Source organism: Ursus americanus, chromosome 7 (assembly GCF_024610735.1).
Source record: "Ursus americanus isolate L20-20 chromosome 7, mUrsAme1.1.p, whole genome shotgun sequence".
NCBI lineage: Eukaryota > Metazoa > Chordata > Mammalia > Carnivora > Ursidae > Ursus > Ursus americanus.
Genome location: NC_142133.1, coordinates 18,848,328 through 18,869,747, shown reverse-complemented (window position 1 = coordinate 18,869,747; position 21,420 = coordinate 18,848,328). Strand labels below are relative to the sequence as shown.

Below are 21,420 nucleotides of genomic sequence, written 5' to 3'. Positions count from 1 at the left end.
TCATATAGCAAGGATGCAGAGCAACTAGTAAACAAGCCGACCTATGCATGCCGATTGTGTTTCTTTTTCAGGAAGGTTCAATCCATTTGGGGGAACATATTAACTTTTGCAGAAACAAACGAGGCTGAAGTGAGCACATTTAGGGAAGAGATGGTTGGCAATAAGACAAGGAGAGGAGAGAGCCCTTTATGTAAATAGATGTTAAATAAAATCTAAAAATATTTCTTTTTATAACATCACAGGCAATTCAGACATTAGAAATAAGAGCCCATGTATAATTTTTACAAACATTTATTGCGGCATAAAGTATGTTGACACAGATAAATTTGCATCTGATGGAACCAGCTCTGCTAATGAATATGCAGTAATACAGATTTGCTGCACGACTTAAAAGTGGAGATTGCTGAAGACCACTTTAAGTTTTAGTCATCCATACATTCAGTGATGTGATGGATGTCGAGGTTAATTTGCAATAAATCCATTAGTAGTCATGGCACTGATGTGTCAGTGATTGTCATATAGCACCATGCATAAATAATAAAGGTGACACATTTCTTCATGTGCCTTTCTATGTTCCTAAAACACTCGGAACGGTGGTTAAGATGTACTGTTGCTGCACGTTGAATTCACTTATATAATACAATAAAGCATGTTAAAATTAAAATAATAAAGCTAGACTGCAGTTCATTTTGTATAGACTTCCTCCTTTATTTAGCAGTCGAAGTGAATTTTTTTGCATCGTGCTATAAATCTTACCATGCTAGCTGTTTTATGATGATGAACTAATATTCTTTTTCTCATGAAAGCTGCCATGTGATGCAATTTAATATCCTTCTTATTGTCAACTACTAGTGAATGTAAATAATAATATAATGGGTTTTTATGGAAAAACTGCTAATCCAAGGAATGAAATACTGAAAAGTTTAATAAGAACTGGGGTGGAGGAAAGTCATTTCTTCAAAGGCATTTGGTTTTCACGCCAACTTTGAAATGACAAACTTTTCCAAACTTATTAAAATAAAACAACAATGCTGCAGTGTTAGTTATTTAATAATTTTTTTGTTATTTTTTATTTTTAACACACGCACTTGCACGCGCGTGCGCGCGCACACACACACACACACTTCCACCACGCACACCATCTGTTCTCTGTAAAATTTACTGGGCACTTACCACATGCCAGGAATTGGACTAAGGTGTTACTGTATGGTATCTCATTTAATTTTGGCAGGAGCGCTATGAGGTAGATAGTGTTAGTATCTTGTTTTGCAGATGGGATATCCAAGACTTAGAATAAATAGGTTGGTCAAAGTCGTTGTTGCTAGTAAATGATTCAGCTGGAATTTGAACCCAGGTCTATTCAGAGCCTGCATTCTTAATTTTTTAGCTGTCTACTATATAGTAAGTACATCATGTCCTTGTTCAGAAAAATGCATGCTAAATGAAGTCGATTTTAAAACTTTAGTCATCTGACCTGCTGTATTTTATTGTGGGAGTACTGTCATATTTTTAAGGTTACTAGAATAGAATACACTGTAATTTTCTATCTTGATAGAAAGGGGATTTAAGAACATAGGAGATTTTGTAGAGTTTGACATGATTTTTTTTTTTCTTTTAAGAAAGCCAAGATGCTTATAGAGGTAGGGAAAGAGTGGCAGGGGGGAACTGGACATCTAATTCTCTCACTTATGGAATTATCCTGATGAGAACAATACAATCCACTGTTGAGCATACAGAAGAAGAGGCAAAAGAGATTGCTTTCCAGATGTATCTGGAGAAAAAAGATGCTAGAAATAACTGCATTGTTTGGCACAAAGTACAATTGTTTTTGCTTTGTTTTGGTAAAACTTGAAGTGGAAAGTCATTTTAAGGAAGACAGAGTAGTTAATAGCATGCTAGTTGCCAAGTCTTAGCACTTACTGAAATATGAGATGAAATCAAATTTTGAGTAACGATGTTTGTACTGTGACATTTACCTTACTGAAAATATAAACCTTTAAATTATTATCCTCACATTCTGTAACTGAGCAACTAGAAACTTTCATAGTTCCATAAGTTTTGGGAAGTATAACCTACACTAAATGTTAATTTACATATATTAAATGTTCTGTCATTTCACATTTACATGTTATTTTTCTTTTTTTAAAAGCATTGTGAGGTGAAAGGACAGTATATGATCATGAAGTGCAAATGTCACTTTATGGATATGAGACATTAGAATATGATAACAGTTGGCCTTGATAAATTCAGACTGACACATCCAATTAACTTTTTCTTGACTGTCTTGTTATGATAACAGAAACATTTCTGTAATAAAAAAAAAAGTACAAGAGTAGGAGTCTGGATACTAGGTTTCCTACCAGCTCTGCCACTTAACCAAGGTTGCAACTTTAGATAACAAATCAATCTTTATGACTAAATCTCCTCAAATGTAACATGGGACTATTGCTTCCCCTACTTTCCATACAGAAGTAGAGAAGAAATGAAAAATTGTTGTGAAACTGATATTTTAGATATTAAGAACCACTATGGTGTAAGATATTTTACTTTATACCACCTTCTTCTGGTGATTACGGAAAACATCTGAATTCTTAGATATGTTTTACATTGTTAGGCAGCATCTCTAGTTTTGAATATTTGTCTTAATTCATAGGAACTATGTAGTCAGTAGAGAACAAAGTTAATTAAAAGCTGCAAAATAAAAGTAATCAAGTACCCACATTCAGAGGTCACCACCACAGTCTCCTGTTAAAGAAACCTTCACTTTTATATGTTCTTGTCCGATTTTTATCAATGTAGTAGTTTTAGTGAGACCTTCAATAGTTAATCATCTGAGAAAAATGACCAAGCTGAAAAATATTTATCAATTATTTCTTGCTTATCAGTATCCTGAGTAATAAGCTTCTGATGATGTAGAATAATGGTCCTGGAGGCTCCAGGATTTCTGATACACAAATCTCTATATTCTGAATGGTTTTTACTTGCATAATGATTGTACCTTTGAAGTACAACTTAACTATTTTCACAGGAGAGAGATAAACTACTTTCATGCATTAGTATCCAGAGAAAATCAACAGAGAATGCATAGCCTTTCTGCCATTGCATTCTAATAAGGTTCTATTTTATCACTTTTACATTTACAAGTATCCTGACATGTTTCTATTGTCATGTCTACCCAAGGCCTTCTGAACCACTCAGGCAGGAGGCATATTGCAGAGGTCTTGGAGTTTCTGAAAGGCCTGTGGAAATGTTTCAAACAGAATACGAAGGGCAGTTGGCTCCAAAACACAAAAAGAGAAAACAAAATATTATCAGCTATTTAATTAAATTAACTCAAACATGACATTAAGTCAACGTCATTCAATTGTTACATTTGGTAATGACAGAAATTTAATATATAGAAATCTTAAAAACATCCTGCTATACACTCACCTTTTATGTATAAGCCTTACTCTTGGTAGAAGCTATTTTTCTATAAACACAAGATGCTCTGTGCCCTAAATTTAAATATTTACTCTTACCACTTTCCTTACCATGTTTGGCGCATAGTGGGAACACAATAAGTATGTATTGGCTTCCTTTGTTATTGGAAGTCTATATTAACATTTATAAATTGTATCCTAATGACATCCATTCCTAGGATAACTTCGCAAATATTTCTGTGGTCCCTTTTAGTGTGGAGAAAGGTCTTTTCTCCTCTCTTTCTCCATATATACATATACATATACATATATATCTTTGCATGTCTCTTCCAAATGTTCTGACTTAGAGATTCCATTTTATTGCATTCAGCGAAATAGATTCTGTTGTGGTGTAATGAGATAGGACTTAAGTGCATTGGGTGCTTAGTAAACTTGTTTGAAACAAAGCTCTTTTTAAAGTAAGATGGATAATTTACTGACATCAACACCATAAATTCAAATTTGAACATTCACCAGAATGAGGCTATGATATACTTAGTATTGTAAGACTAGCATTCACTTTTGAAGAAAAAAATGGGTCTTTTTGTGATCCTGGATAGCTTGACAGCTACTAGATATTGTTTGTTAAATAAGATCTCACTTTTGTTGATGAGATCTATTATCTGTATTTTCCTGACATGACTGCCGGGGCTTATGATGATTTATCCATTAGTTATCATCTGTCATATGTGAATAGACCCTTTCCCTAAATCCTAAAAGTTGATTGGTAGTGTAATGGTGATTTGCTTCACTGTGCTGTATGACCCTGTCACATGCACATGCAACTCTTGTTTCAAAAGCAAATTGATATATGTTTCAGCCAAAGTTAGTGTTTCCTGCTAAACTATTTCTAAAACACAGGCGGGGAGAAATAAAACCCCATTAGATTCCAGGCTTGTCCAACTCAATGGGAAAAGTAGTAGTAGTAATCACCCATTTGTTCTGAAACACCTGCTGGTAGGTTTAATGAGTATATGAAAAACTGAGCTGCCTTGAGAATTCTTTTAAAAATCCTCTGTTCTCTTTCTTGAGCCTGTTTGATTGAAATCTGTGATTTGCTCACTGTTTTTGCCATAGTTCATGTTGGTTTTTCATTTTCGCCATAGTGCAAATTTAATCATTTATGGATATGTCAATGTAACAAATACAGGAAAGTTGTTTACCTGATGCATTTGGACTAATTGGTTTTGGTCTTTCTTTTCCAGCTGGGACAACATATATCTTTAGCAAAGGTGGCGGACAAATCACGTATAAGTGGCCTCCTAATGACCGGCCAAGTACACGAGCAGACAGACTGGCCATAGGGTTTAGCACGGTTCAAAAAGAAGCTGTATTGGTGCGAGTGGACAGTTCTTCTGGTCTGGGTGACTACCTAGAGCTGCATATAGTAAGTACTTTAAAAATAAGATTCAGCTTTTATTTTTTATTAGTTTTTTAAAAAAATGATAAATAACTTATAATTCTGCCTTTTGGATGTTTCTCCTTCCCAGTAACCAGCACTTCGGTACAGAAAATATAAATACACTTAGGTAATAAGACCTTAGTCCAACTGTTGTTGCTAAAAATGTTCTTTACAATAGAAAATATATTTTTTTGGTTGTTAAGTGTGAATTCCTCTCAAGTCTCTGTTCACAAAGATTTATTTCAGTATGTTTTTAGTGACTTCAGGCAGACTTGCCAAATTAATAAGCTGAGTTATTGCCTAGTTGATACTGTTCCATCTGATTAGAAGCATGAGGTTGTAATACTGGTAACATCAAAAGATCTGAACCCAGTGTCCTTATTTCTTTCCTCACTTGAGAAAAGAATTGTCTAAAGTTAACATGCAATGGATGGGAGAAAAGGGAACTTCAAGGGTAATTAGGGATAGAAAAGAAAATGGTGAAAAGATTGTTTCTATGCCATCTTATACTCATTTTGATACATAAGTGTGAAGAAAATAAAATGGACTCTTAGCATTTATATCCTGGGATGATTCCTTTTTTCCCCAAGCTCTAAGCCTACTTTAAGAATTCAGTCAGCATATCATAGATAACAAATTTTAAAAAAAGACTTTTTTTTTTTAACTTTTCAAAGTTGCCGTAACTGACTATAGCTCGGAGACTCTGCCCTATATCTCTGCATTCAAAGAGTTACTAATTTGTATAGTTGTAATTCTTTATGTCATTTTATAGCAATATTTGCCAAGTACATGCAGTCTCTCACTGTTAAGTGATATTAATATTTTACTAATATATAAAAGTAACAACCATAGGAAAGTGTCGCATATTCAAAAAGTCTAATGGGTTCTTAGTTGAATATCTGTAATTTCCAGAAGGTTTAAAAAGTATATAAGTCTCTCCCCATTTCCCCTTTTATCCCTGAGGTATAGTTTATCCTTTCTGTCCAATGTAATTATGTAAATTTGTTTTGTTTTCCTTTTGTCTATCCCTATAAGTTCTCCCTTTACCAGCACCCATGCCTCAGAAGACAATTTGATTAGGTCAACACACTCTTTTCTCTTAGAAACTGGCCTTCAGGTGTTCATTCTAAAATGATTAGGAAAGCCATCAAACACCAAAATGCATGATTGCAGACTTTTGTAGGGTCTTAATTCTTGAAGATTTATTCATTTATTTTCTTAATCTTAGTTTTCCACTAGACTTCTAGAATTTCCATTTAGCTGAGTAGGGGTTTACACTGACCACAAGAGCTGAATTCATTGCTAATCTTAGAAGAAAAGGAAAAAAAAAAAAACCCACAAAAACAAAAAAACACCTCAGCACAACCATTATTGAACTGTTGTAAATTTTCAATTCAAAATGCAGTTGTCAAATAGGAACCCTGGGAAAGTAATTTCAACTGCCTTTCAGCAAATATCTAGCAATCAAAATTGAAAGCATCTGGATTTTTACGGCATCATAAATAAATGATCAGTTGAGATAAGCTTAACTAGTGCAGCAAGGAATCTTGCTGTTTAGAGTAATCTCAACTTTCTAAATGTATTTGCTCCATTCTGATTTAAGAGCCTTGCTGCTTCAAAAAGTAAATAAATAAAAAAGAAAACAAGAGCTTTTCCTCCTGAAAGAAATTACTTATTGATCCATTACCAATTACACATTTACCCTGAGAAAAGGTTCTACAATGATCACTCTTAAATCATAAGGGGCTATGTTACTGAATTACTCAAACCACTGTTGTTTGTTTTATGGTCAGAGGGTTTTAGTCTACAAGAATGGGTATTTTTTTTTTTCCAATTTTGATCAAATGTGGGCTTAAGAGTCCCTTCATACGTAATGGATTGCCTTTCTAGGTGTCCATAACAACCCAGTACCTTCCATAGCTCCTTTACTTGCTGTGGACCTCTGACACCTGTCCTGTGAGGGCCTCCTTCTTTATGAATCTCCTTCTTGGTTTGCCTGCCTATTCACTTTAGGTTCAGTCTTTGTCACGACACGTTCTCCCTCTTGGTTTTGCTCTCTTCAGACTTTTGCTTGATCTGAGAGCCGGTACGTGACTGGGAAATGGAAAATGTATATTGGTTTCCTGGGCTTACTAAACCTTACCCTTGTTGGTCATCCCTACTCCTCCTGTCTCCATTACTAGTACCTGTCTTAGTCCAAATCTGGCCAACTAAAACTTATCTCCCTTCCTTTTCTCTCATTGCTTGCAAGTTGTGATCAGCCATTAATGACTCAGCAAGTTGCTTATATGGAGACAGGTTACTTCTTTCCATGTTTCGACATACTAACAAAATGAACACAAGGCCAGTGTTGTTTTGTATTGTATTTTATATTACTGAAGCTTACTTCTAACTCCTATAATGTTGGGTACTGGGAAGATGAAGAGAAAGAGGAGTTAGAAATTTAAAAATGCAAGGGGAAGGGAGGAAGAGAGGGAGGGAGAGAGGAAGAGAGGGTAGGTGGATCAAAGAAGGGAAGGAGGAAGAAAAGAGAAGAGGAGCGAAGTGTCTAGGGACCAGAGTTGTTAACAGCAGTTGAAAGAAGTATTCTTAATAATAATATAGATTTGAGAATATTCAGACCCTATTTTATCAAATTATTAACTACCTTTCAGTCTATCCCAATTTCTCTCAAGTCATTTCTTCTGCTGCTTTCAAGAATGGAAATTTGAAAGGAAAACAAGATTTATAGTTTGTTTATTAGTGTTCTTTGATTTTGGTTTATGAATGTACCTGATTTAAAAATTAACCTGATTAATACCATACATGATATGTTTTATCTTTAAAAGTTAATTATTATTATCCATTGAACTACCAGAAAAACTTCTGTAACCCCTCAAGGTCAGCCAAATATAAGCTCTGTACTAATCTTTAAGAATTGTTTTTCTACCCTTAATTAGTAAATTAACCAATAAGTTGGTTGTACTCCTCAAAAGGTGCTCTGGTCTTGCTGAAATGTACAATACCATTTCAGTTAGATAAGTTTTAAAATATGATTGCCACATAATTTCAGTGAAGATGTGAATGTCTGACATCATCCCTTTTTATCAGAATGATTATGTTTGATTTTACTTGAAAATATAATCATATTTAAATTTTGATTAATTATACCTTTAAAACTATAACAACTTAGAATAAAATGGTTTTTGATTCAGGTGGCCTAGTTTTTATAGATTTTTAAAAATTATATAAATATTAATGCTACTACTGTTAATCTCAAAGCCATATGATGTTGCTATTGAAATTTGTAAGTTTTTAGGAGGGATGAGGGCAAGAAAAACACACAAAGGGAGGAGCAATTAATTAACATAGGGCCTAGAATACAAGTACTCAATATATATTTTCTGAAATAATAAATGAATTAATGAATTATATATTGAAAATATGGCTTAGGTGAAGAATAGGCAGTCAGCTTTTCATTAGTTAATGTGAAGTCACAGATGCAGTTTAGTTTCTATATATCTCAGAAAAAGACATGTTTGTAACATAGAATAAATGTAGCACTTGATACGCAGTAGCTATATTATTGAAAAGTTGCATATTTTTATTGATGTTGTTTTCTGAGTCTTCAAGTAAGAATTGATTATGGTAGTTGATGGTTTAAAGGAAGAGTGTGGTAGGAATTTTTGTTGTATGAATGATTATCTTTCCTTAGTAATTATCTCATTTATTGTAACTTACCTTTATCGTGAATTGTTCTCTAGTCATTTCATATCTGCCCACTACTTTCCAATAGAGATAAACTGTCTAATGGCAGAGAACATAATTTGATAATAATGATGATTAATAAGAAACATAATACAGAAATGGGGCTTTTCAATGTTTATTTCAGTACATGCTTGAAGCCTATTCAGAAAGATTTTCTGAGCAACTAGAATGGCCCAGGCCTGTGTTAGGCTCTATGGTTACAAAAATAAATGAGCTTACCACTTAATAGTTATCTCGGTAACTATTTGTTGGATGAATGAATGAATGAGCCAAATGGGCTCCTGGTCACCAGGTGGCTTAGGTTATTCATAGTAAACATACTTTGTCTCAAAATGACTCTATTTGGGTTCATCTCCATTTCCTCCTCTTGCAGTTTTAACTTTCTTATCTACATATTTGTAAGAATATAAATGATGATAGGTTTTTAAGGTAAAGAATATAAAGAAGTGACTTCTAGGCTGTAGGGTGTTATACACATTCAAATTAGTAATGTTGAAGATTATTTAATCAATATTGAGTAAAAAAATCTTAGAAGCAATAAGCAAAAAAATCTGATTTATTATAAAAATCCATTTATAAGGTATACCTAGAAATGTTACCAGTGTTGCCCCTCTAGAGGAAGCATCTCGTATATATCAGTCTGGCAACATTAATTAGAGATTACTTAACCCCTCCTTGACTTACAGAAGAAAGCCAGTACAAATGTGCTCACTCACTGGCATGAATATTAATGTGTGCATTGGTTCTGACCAGAGGAAATGTGTGGAGGGTGTTGGAGAGGATGAGTGAAGAGTGTTCTTTGAAATTCTTTCATCTTGGGAGCTTGAAAGAGCATTACAAATCTGAATAGTGAATTGTTGTACATATTTGCCTTAAGTGTTTCTTCTTTGTACTTTCCTGGGTCGGAAGCCTTATTTTTGAAACCAAGCTCTTAATTGATTTTGATTTAGAAATACACCTTTTGATCAGTGGTTTTAGTATAGACTAGAAGCGTAATATATTTAGAGTAAATATTACTGGTCCCAAAATAACTTATCGATATCACTGACAAGTCAACACTTTCTCATCTTTCTCTGCATCTCTACATTTTATATTGCTTTAATAAATTTTGTTTAATAAATAAACATTATTTAATATATTTTATACTTTGTAATACTGCTTTATTAAAACTAGATTTAAAAGCATCTTTTTAAAGTCAGTAATTATACATGAGTACGTATCTCTATCAATAAGATAAAATCCAGTTATTCCTCCACAGGAGTTTCTTGAATTTAAATTATGTTCCATCTGAAGTTTTCTTTCTAACCAACAGATTTACCTGTTTTGAGAGTTTCACCTTGCCATATAATATTTAAATTTGACTGTATTAATCATATCAGTAGATATTTTATTTGGTTTTGTTTTCCAGGTTCTTACATGAGTTAGAGAACATGTGACCTTTTTGGCCAGAATTTTGCAAGAAAGACTAAAATGATGTCATTTTACTGTGTGTTGTAAAATTCTTGTTCTAACTTCTAAGGTACGAAGGATGCAGGTTATCTTTAGGGAAAATGAGGGAAGTGACAGTCATAGGTCTGATGGCATAAGTGCCATCCAGATACCTTAAAACAGTCTCTCTTTTGGGGACGGGTATGGTCAAGTGCATCAGTTCAGACTGCTTCTCTCATCCTTTCCCCTTGGAAGTTAGCTCAGTTTCTCATTTTCTGATTTACTGTTCTTACCTTTGGTGCATCAGTACCTCTCTGAATTTGATTTCTAGATTTCTAGAATCATTTCCTTCTTTGAAATTCCATTGCTGTGAGATTTAATAAAAGAGAAACAGAACAACTGTCTCTGCATACACCTCCTCAGTCCGTGCACTGATCAGTTCTACTTCTGCTCCTGTCTCTATTCTGAATACTTTCCAGTCCATTTTATATACTTACATCGGGTTAATTTGCTAAAATGTTTCTTTGAGGCACTGATTTCTCTATTGAACACAGTGATGCCTCCCAACCATACACCGGTAAATGTCACAGTCTATGCCTCATACTTCATGTCCTCAACATTCTGATCTTAATTTTCATTTTCAGACCCATTTTCCTGTAATTCTACAGTTGTCTTTCTACCCCAGTAAAATTTATTCATTTTTTAAATTTTTAAAAAATTTTAAATTTTACTTATTTATTTATTTTAGAGAGAGAGAGAGAGAGAGAGTGAGGGGAAAGGCAGAGGGAGAGAGAGAATCTTTTTTTTTTTTTTAAGATTTTATTTATTTATTTGACAGGAGAGACAGCCAGCGAGAGAGGGAACACAAGCAGGGGGAGTGGGAGAGGAAGAAGCAGGCTCCCAGCAGAGCAGGGAGCCCGATGTGGGGCTCGATCCCAGAACCCTGGGATCACACCCTGAGCCAAAGGCAAACGCTTAACGACTGAGCCACCCAGGCACCCTGGGAGAGAGAGAATCTTAAGGAGGCTCCATGCACAGTGCAGAGCCTGACACAGGGCTCAATCCCAGGACCCTGAGATCATGACCTGAGCTGAAATCAAGATGCTTACCCGACTGAGCTACCCAGGTGCCCCTATTAATCCATTTTTTTAAAATGAACTTCTTGTCATTTTTCTATATCCAATTCTGCCCAGATAGTTTCTTCTCATTTCTATCTCATTATCTGGATTCTACTCAGTCATCAACTTCTCTTTTCAAATGTTGGGTGTTTCTGGGTTGTCCCTGGGATCTTGTAGCCTTCTGAGCTAGCAGAAAGAAGTCTAGAGCTCCAGAATCTTCTTGGAAGAACTGCTGAAACAATGCCCAGGGCATTACCTGGGTAGAGAAAATCTTATGCATAGTTGGAGCAAAATGATCACTATTCTTCTTGACCCATTACTTTGTGGTGGACCTCCAGTTATTTTACAGAATAGCTTCAAATCCATTGTCAGGCCCTTATAAGTTGCCTTAGCAAATCTTTTCTTAGGACAAGCTGCCAGAACAAGAGACCTCTTGTTGAATCTTTTCTAACTATTGATAGTACTTCAGTTTCTTCTGTAGCTATTTTTCTAAAGCTTACTTTCAAGTAACATCTCTTTTGGTTCATTCAGCACATTTTTATTGATCATTTTTGATGCAGTTCATACTGTATTAGTTATTTATTTCTGTGTAATAAATTTACCCACAATTTAGTAGCTTAAAGAGAAAGCATTTATAATCTTATATGAGCGTAGGAATCCAGGGGAACTCGAGCTAGTTATTAAGAGATTCCCAGGAGAAGACATGGTTAAGATCTCCCATGCTCAGAACATATCTGATATGTTTATTCTTATGACCTAGACAGAGCCCACATGTCTGAGGAAGAAATGATAAACCGCAATGAAAGCATATGAAAACAGGTTATTAAGGATTCTGGCTTTGCAGAAGTCTAAACACAATATTAGATTGATGGAAAAAGAGTAATGAAGACATTGCTTGAGGGTTAGGAACTAGTTCAGGGAATGCATACTGAATTAGGAGTCATTCGTACGCTGATCAGGAAAACTCCTTTTATTGCACAAAAAAACACTGAAAGCCATAAGCAAAATGCATGAGAGTAATAGTTTAAAAATGCAAACAGCATAGCAAACGTGTCTGCCACAGATCAGGAAACAAGATGAAAGTGACACTATGGCAGTGGAGTCCTATTAAGCCTGATGTTGGGCCACTGTACACACAGGCAGCTCATTTCAACAAAGGAAGGAAATGACCTAGGTGAATATAGAAGGGGACACTCAAGTTAATAGTAGGCACAAATAATCTACATTTAAAATCAGGAGGAGAGAACTAGAGATAATGTTCACTGGGCTTGAGAAAGTTATTTTGATGAAAACAAATACTTTCAGAGCTGTGAAATCCAATATATGTTGGCATTAGGAGTTTTGGAAGGTGGTATGCTGGACCTCTGGAGTGTTAGGTTAAGACAGAGGAGGCCTGTACCCTCCTGGAGACCAGGAGGACTAGCTGTTTAACTTTCTGACGACACACACAGCCCTGGAAGAACGTCCTGCCCCTGCTTCCGAGAAAATGCTTTAATGGTGGGCTCTTCCTATCAAGAAAAACACTTCCTCCTAAACCTTCCTGCCCAACAAAGAGTAGAAACACAAGATTGGCAGACCAGAAAAGCTCTTTGGTGAAAGATTAAAATTTAATGGGCTCTTAGGACTTTTTTGTCTATGAAAATAAATTGATCTTAATATTCTTAAAATTCTACTCTGAATATTAGCTAGGAAATATAGACTGCTCACTCCCAAATACACATCTGCTGTCCTGACTTCCGCTCTGATCACTATACTCAGCATTTACACCTCAAACTTACCACGTCAAAAACTGAAGTCGCCATCTCCCAACCACATACCCATCTAACAATTACAGATTAAAACCGGATATGTACTCCATGCTTACTCTTCCCACCTAATCTGTTTCTCACCAAATTCCAGAAACGTTTCTCAGAATATTATGGAGGAATTTCAAATTGATAGAGTGAACAGGGAATCTATGCCCATCCCTGACCAGTCTTGTCAGTTGGTAAGGAGTTGAGAGACATAGTCTCGCAGAGCAGGGAGGGAAGGGGTACAGTCATGGGTAGAGTGCTGGGATCCATGCCTGACTCTCCTTGTCTCCCCCCCCCCTTTTTTTAAAGATTTTATTTATTTATTTTAGAGAGAGCATAAGTGGGGAGAGAGGCAGAGGGAGAGGGAGAAGCAGACCCCCTGCTGAGCAGGGAGCCTGAAGACACTGGAATCATGACCTGAGTCGAAGGCAGATGCTTAAATGACTGGGCCACCCAGGCGCCCCCTCCCTGCTTTCTTTCACTAGGAAGTACTGTTTCTGTTTATCAAAATTGTGTATACAGACACCTACTACTTTACTTCTTCTGGACAAAGCATTGTCAGTTGTCTGGAAAAAAATTGGCAAGATACCTTTACTACTTTTTTTGTAGTCTTTGTACTCTCCCCTGTTTTTGTTGGCAATTTTGTGACCCGTGTAAAATTCTGGATTCTGAGTAAAGTAATTAAGTTCCAATGGTCCATTCTTCATTCATGTTGAACAGTGAGATGCTGAGCAGCAGTAAGCATCAAGAGAGCAGAGACTTTGATCTATTTTGTGCATCTTTATATCCCCGGGGCCAACTTAAGCCTGGAATTTAGCAAATGAGCAAAAAAAAAAAAAAAAAAAGTTGAAGTAATCTTTCAGTTGTACAAATTCTGCCAATTTAAACTGCATATGTGCATTCTGAGAATGTTCTAGGGCAATAGGTCAGTGCTGCTCTGGTCAAGGGCATTATCTCCTTCAGGAGCAATCAGTTTATATTTAACTTCTTCGGGATGAGTTACAGATGCACATGTGAGCTAACTACTAGCATATTTCCAATATATTTGTTCCATCTTTATGTACTGGTATCTTGAGGCAAGTGTCTGCTGAGCCAGACCGTAACTGGTTCTGTTGGGGAACTCCTGGCCTATAGTTCCAATAGCTCAAAAGACAAACTCCTCAGCTGGGCTTAGTTTCCAGCTCCTGATGCGGCCGCTTCCCCTGCAACTCACACATATTCTTTCTTTAATTCATGCGTTTAACAAATCTTTCTATTTTATTTTTCCCCACAAGCACCTTTCAAGGCACTGGAAATACGGAGTAAAGTGAGGCCTGGCTTTGTCCTTAAGTAGCTTAGAATTTAATAAATAAATTTCATTCTGGTGATACATTAGCCACAGAATACAGACATAGGCTGGTATTTCAAACCTTCTTGCCGTAAAGGCACGATGAAAGGCTTTTAAACTCTGTGAAGCACTCTTTAACGTGCTTTTGATAAAAGCAATTAATAATCTCATTACTATTCTAAGCTTACATATGTTATCCCATCTAATATTTAGAAAAACCCTATGAGGAAAAAATATTATCCTCAGTAGGTTAACAAGGAAAGGAGGCACAGGTCACACAGCTGGTGAGTAAAGCCAAAATTTGAACTCTGTCTGACTCCTGAGTCCATGTGCTGAACCTCTGGGCCTTCCGTGTGTGGGGCAGGAAGGAGGACAGGAGGCAGTCAGTTTTCAGGTTACACCCGATGACTCTGCTGAATCCAGTTTTATAAAGCCAGACAACCTTAGCTCTTAGCATAGCACACATCCTCGTGAATTACTGAGCATTCCAGATACTCAGCTACGTAAACCATCTTCTAGTTAAATAAATACATAGAAAGTTATCTGGCCGACTAATTGCTGCAACCATTTTGTAATTAGCTAGCCAGCTTCTGTAATTAGTCTGACTTGTAAATTTGGGGCATACTTATTTTTAAAGGCAGAGAAATGCAATTTTCAAAAAAAATATCTGTACATAGTGAAATGGCAGTCAAAAAACATAGACTTCCAGAGAGCTTTTGTTCATGCTTGTTTCTGTCTCTGAAATTGTCCTACTTCCTCCCATTCCTACCTGCCCTCCTCTCCTTCCTAGTCTGGGGCATGTTTTACTTGTCTGGATCATATATTGCATTTATTTCTAAAGCTTTCCTTGGTCCCCTACGGCAAAACTAATCATAGCACTTGGTCTTTAATGCTCTTGTATTATTGACCAGCTCACAGCTCTCTCCTTCGTTGCCTTCCAGCTCACTAAATTGCGAACTCTTCGAGGTCACTGACCATATATTATATATCTTTATATCTCTTTATTTTCAGACACTAGCACAGTGCATATTAATGCATGTTAATCATGTTTACTGATGAAGCAATGTGTATGTGTGAGTGAGTAGAGCCTTTCTTTTTGGCTTGTGGCCTCCCACGCCCCTTCGGCCCCAGGCTGGTAGTTTTCCGTTGTAGTGCAGGAACTCGCAGGAGGAGCGCTCTCCTTGGAGCACAGTATGAAGTAGACTCCCCAAGGATAATGGTGAAAGCCTGTGGCACTGTCCTGGGACTCCCCATTTGCAACCTATGAAGGCTTACACACTCAAGGCAGAGGCTCCAGTGCTGGGGCCTGTCACCAAATGGTCTCATTATCCACATGGTATTCTCTGAGGGAGGGAAGAACGTCTTTCGTCTTAGGCCATTGACCTGAGCCACTTTCCAAACAGGTAATCATTTCTCTGAGATTGAGTCTAGGCATGCCTTTTATCTGCTGTCTGTATTATTTTGTGTGTTTATATAAAAACATCTATGATACACTCCCCTGCAATCTGACTTGATAAGAGATGAATCCAACTGGAGAAAAAGAGAGAAAGAAAGAGAAGAAGAGAAAGAGACAGGGAGAGAAAGCAAGACAGGGAGAGAGCAAGCCAGCCTTCGGTGGTAATCAACCTTAGTTGATTATGGTGTGGAGGGTAATCAACCTTCACTACTCTGGCAATTTGACCATCCTCTTTTTTTTCCTTCCTGCTGTGCTAACCTCTGACATGTGCTTAAATGATGGAGGTGAAATGGATTATTTGTTAAAAGAGTTTTTAAAAATGATTTGAATTAATATATATTAAATGCTTGAAGGTACTGTTAATTATCTTAAGGAGGGTTAAAATTAGCCTCTGAAATAATTCTTGGCCTATTCATTTGCTTAGTAAAAAGAGCAACAACTAAACAATACTATTTAGCATGTATTGAGTACTTACAATGGACCAAACACTAAACACTTTGCATAAAAATTATTTAATATTCACACTAACCTATTGAGGTATGAATTATTGTCTCAATTTTACAGATGAGCAAACTGCATTTTTAAAGAACTGACCCAAATCACATAGCCAGTTCTGACTTCAAAGCCCCATTTTTCTTTTGTGCAAAGGAAAATTTCAGGCTAGCTCAGATACTTTTTCAAATGATCATGCAAACCAATTTGCTGATCCTGAGGCACTGAGTCTTGACTGTGCATTGCATTGTGAGATCCTTAAGCATGGGCATAAGGTGGAACTTCTGTATCCTTCAACAAGAATTCACTAAGTAACAGTAGCGTGCCGTGACAGAACACATGATATTTGGTATTAAAACTCTTTTAATGGGCGGAATTAATAGATGTTATTGCTATTTTTTGAGTCGCGCCTAAATGTCAGGCTAAACTAACACTACCGCAAGGCTGTTGGCCTTCTGTAGAGATGAAGATAAAAATAACCTGCAGCTTCCAGCCTTTCCCCAGGTTCTAAAGCTAATGCCCAAAGCCTAGACAGCTTGTCCTACTTTTTTTTTTTTTTCCTTAAGTAAAGTCTCTGTATCTCAGCATGTAAATGGGGGGGGGGGAAGATAGGGAATATATCTATTGCTTGTATTTCTTGCTGATTGGGCATCTTCCTGACAGAAGTCTTCAAAGGAAAAAGTAGGTCATCCTCTTCATTATTGTTAATTAGCAGTAAAAGCCGGGCTTTGGAGGCTGAGTTTCCCAGAGAGCATCCACAGAGACGTGGGGCTGAAATTTTAGCAGTTATATGTGAAGTGGGGTCAGGCAGCCGGCCATGTAGGTTTCAGAGCTGAGTTCATTTGTTCTTTAAAGGACAGGAGAGGATTGCAGAGGAATTTCACATGTGGAAATGGGTTGTAAATTCTAGCCCCCCTCCCAATGCCTGATTCCAGACCACTGGCTGGACGGTCATTTGTATTACAAAGAGTGTTGGATAAATGAAGTGGCTGGGGATGTTTTTTGGTATTTCAAACTGAAACGTAGTATTGTTCATTATTATGGGAGGACTATAGTATAACCATCAGCTTCATAATTAACTAGCTTTCAGTGAACTTTCTCCTCAGTAGACTGTATTTCTATTATTTAACTGTCTTTTTTTTTATTTACTGCTTTTTTTTTTATTCTTCTGTCTAGACATAAAGTGGATTCAATAGATTAGTGATGCATAGAATTGGGTCCTCAAGGCCAATAATATTTTATAACAGGCTGTTCAGAGGGAGTTGAATTTTATTTGTTGTCCTGTGTCTCTCTTTATTTTCCAGCAAACAACTCACATTTTTAATAAATTTTATCTTCTTAGATCATAAAAGTACTTTCTGGAAAGTTTAAATACAATGAAAATAAAAGATAAAAACTGCCTGTAATGTGCCAATCTTTTTATTGTGGTGTCTGAAATTCTAATCTTTAATTTTATGCATATCCATATATATTTCTTTTCTTTTATATATATTTGGTGTATATAAATAGTTGTATATATGCCGACACACCAAAACATTTTTTAAAAAAGATAAAAAGTTTCTGTATGATACATACTATTCTTTAGCTTGATTATTCTTATTCAGTGTATTTTGGACATCTTTCCATTTTAGAGCATACGCTCTTATACTTACTTCATAATATCCTACTGCATGCACGCACTACAATTTATCGAACCATTCCCTAATGATGGATATTTGGTTTAATTGTTTCAGAATTTTTACTATTACAAAGGATAAAAGTTTTCTTATTTTTGTAAAAAAGTATTTTGTATGTGTAATTTTTTTAGCAAGATAAATTTCTTTCTTTCTTTTTATTTTTTTTTAAATTTTTATTTATTTATTTAACAGAGATAGAGACAGCCAGCGAGAGAGGGAACACAGCAAGGGGAGTGGGAGAGGAAGAAGCAGGCTCATAGCGGAGGAGCCTGATGTGGGGCTCGATCCCAGAACGCCGGGATCACGCCCTGAGCCAAAGGCAGACGCTTAACCGCTGTGCCACCCAGGCGCCCCAGTAAGATAAATTTCTACGAGCAGAGCCACTATATTTAGTGTAGGATTGTCCTCTAAGAACACTGTACTGTCAAACATTCCCACCAACAAGTATATAAATATGTCACAAATGGGGCATTTTAATATAAGTACAAACTGCCCTCATCATTCCTTAAGAAATTGAGCTCCATGGAATGATTTTTCTCTCTGGCCTAATTTGAGTTGAGTGTGTTTGCATTTTAATCATTCCATTGGTTTAGAGGTGATACCAAAACCCCTTTAGCTTTGGTCACAATTTTTCTCATATTCTGACAACATTCTCAGAACAGCAGTGGGCTAAGGGGGCTGGATGGCAAGTTCATGAATCATGTAGCTCTTTTTAGGAACACAGCGCTGCGTAGTTTTCTGAAGAGCCAGGCAGGCAAGAGGTTAATGTCCCAGTGGGAGGCAGAACTCCTTTCTGTCAGCCTCTGTGTTCTTCACCTTCCACACATTCCATAATTCTTCATTTTGCCACTCATCACTTCTTATTTTAATCATGCAGTCCCCAGGACTTGTGCCACAGCAGTGGAACGTGACAGGCTTTTAAATGTATGAATATTGTCAACATTATTGTGGTTAATCTTAATATAACAAACAGAGTAACAATGGATACGTTCTGCTATTAAGCGTTTAGTAAGGCATAGATGTCTTAGCTCTTGATAGCTCATTTAAATGAGAAAGTTCTCAAGCTCAGAAAGTGGATTATATCAAGGGACCAGCTATATGTTGTGTGCCATTCGATAATGGCTAAGATTAAGCGGAAAGAAGTAAATGTTCAGAAGGGGAAAAAGATGGAGCTATTTGAGTTTTTCAAATTCTACACGTGATTATTTACTTGAGTCTTATTGCATCCATTATGAGCTAAATCACAGCTGATAGAACCACATTTAAAATTTGAGAATATTTTAGTTCGCTTGTCAATTTTTTTATTAGTAATACGTGAATATAATTTAAACATGCGACATATTACCCAAATGGTAGTTTTTCTTCGAACTTTTTAAATGGTTTGCAAGGTGCTACCACCTTGAGTTTTACTAATGAAAGGTAAAATTAAAATATGTAACTGTGCAGTTTAACAGGCACTGAGGATATTTGATAATGCCACGGCTGTCTATATCATACTCACTAACATATTTAATAGCTGAACAGATGCATCTTGCTATGGCAACACATGGTACCGAGCAGCAGGGAGTCCCATTTGACAAGTCAGTTTTTATTTTATTTCTTTATCCCAAACCTTCTCTAATAATCCCAGATTTCAGTGTGTTTTGATTTGTTAGGCAGCAAGCAGATAAGAGAGATTCTGTTCTCTGCTGCTTATTTCCAACAGGTTGTTTTGGCTTCAAGATACAAAGCCCGTGAGATTCTAAAATGAAATAACAGGGCAAGACTGGGTAAGACACACAACACAGAGAACTACATATAAATAAGTTACATGTATTCAATACAAAATGGATATAAAGTACCATCTTCGAGAAGAGTCTATAGTGTGTCACGTGGAAGCATCGGATGAGTAAAGAAAATTCTAGCAATCAGCCTCCCAGTAAATATTAGTTATGTGGTAAGCAGGTTGTTTAATTGTGGTGGTTTGCGTATACGTCTTCTAGTTGCTTTACTTAACTAGCAATAACTCTTGTCAGCAGAGATGCCCAAGGGAAATTGGGGTTGTTTGGTGTTGCAAGATTTGCTCTCTGAGGATCAATTCGTTGGAGATTTCCATGAGCTATTTTCCAATCCTTTAATTGCCTGTGTCTCAGAAACAACAACAACAACAACAACAACCACAAACAAAGTGATACACATTCTAAAACTAAAATAAGATGAGTGTCTAGCTAATTTATTTTGAGATCCACAGAAAGATTAGCAATTGATAATGGACCATTCGACATAGATTTTATCAAAGATCCTGTGCAGCTATATTGAAAACTGTAAAATTGTTGAAATTGGATACATTGTATTGCACTTCAAAGATTTCTGGCGTGCTTTGTGTGGTGAGGGAATTATACTGTCCTGGAATCTAAAATGTGAAAAAGCTTGGTTCAGATCCTATGGAGTGTCCTAATGCAATTATCAATTATCTGAAAGAGACAAAGCAGTTGGAGATCTGCATCGTTATCCACCATCTACTCTAGCAGGGTCTGCGTAATCATCACCTAGAATCTGTTTAAGCACTCACAGTGTTAGTTTTTTCCCGGCCCCATGGCTATTATGCACAATCTATCTTTGCCTCAACAATCCACACTAATTCAATGAGTTCAGGGTAGCCCTCTAGGTTTGCACAACTGGGCGAATTAATTTCTTTCTGTTGCAGGAGTGGTGAAGTGTTTTTCCTCCACTCAGACTTTTCTCTGTTGTAATGGTAAACCTCAGGGAGCTGGGCTGATTATGCTTTCTGTTACTGTGACTCATAATTCACATAATTCATGTAAGCCTGCCTGTAAGAAAATACTACTAACTAAGTGGTCACTTCAACTTCTGTTTTCTGGCCAATAGGTCTGAAGAGCTGCAATATCTTTAAAGTGGGACACTAGGATGAGAGGTTTGCATACTCTGGCTATAGCCTTGTTGTTCCATTTTATATTAAGGATACAGGTATCCCAATAATCCTTTATTTTACACTTGATTTGGTTGTTGAAAATAAGACGTAAATGTAAACCTGAGCTCACAGGGCCTTTTTATCACCTAGGCTTGTTGACAAACTTTTGGTAAAATTCTCATATTCTGACTATAAAAGTTCTTACTTCCAAACCCAGAGTCTTATATACCAACCAGAATGTTATTCTCCCTCCCAAAATGGTACATAGGAAGATGGTATTTGAAATAGTGAAAACTATGTGGATAGCATACAGATACAGTAAGTCACAAACCAAATTATCATCTTTGAGGAACTCTGAAGTTCGATGGAAAGACAGCTAGTTGTAGCTATTTGTCCTCCACTATGCTTGAGAGAGAGATGGCTCTAAGTGCATTTGATTATAAGGAAAGCACATCACCCCCATTTAAAATGCAAATGAATTTTTGAAACATGATAACTATTCACTCGGAGGAATCAAACCTGTAACTACTGGAGTTTCGTGTATTTGGTGAGCATCACAATGAAGCCAACACCCAAATTTATAGGCTTTATTCAATGGAGAGTAAAAAA

General features: G+C 36.4%; 1 protein-coding gene across 13 annotated transcripts in view; it reads left to right on the top strand.

Moving 5' to 3' along the window:
* Positions 1-21,420, top strand: part of NRXN1 (neurexin 1) — a 1,098,989-nt gene that overhangs the window by 783,038 nt on the left and 294,531 nt on the right. For all 13 annotated transcript variants that reach the window (XM_087863385.1, XM_087863384.1, XM_087863379.1 and 10 more), the window contains one exon: positions 4,667-4,848. In XM_087863385.1, the coding sequence (XP_087719511.1) occupies positions 4,667-4,848 (182 nt within the window). The remainder of the gene's footprint in view (positions 1-4,666; positions 4,849-21,420) is intronic.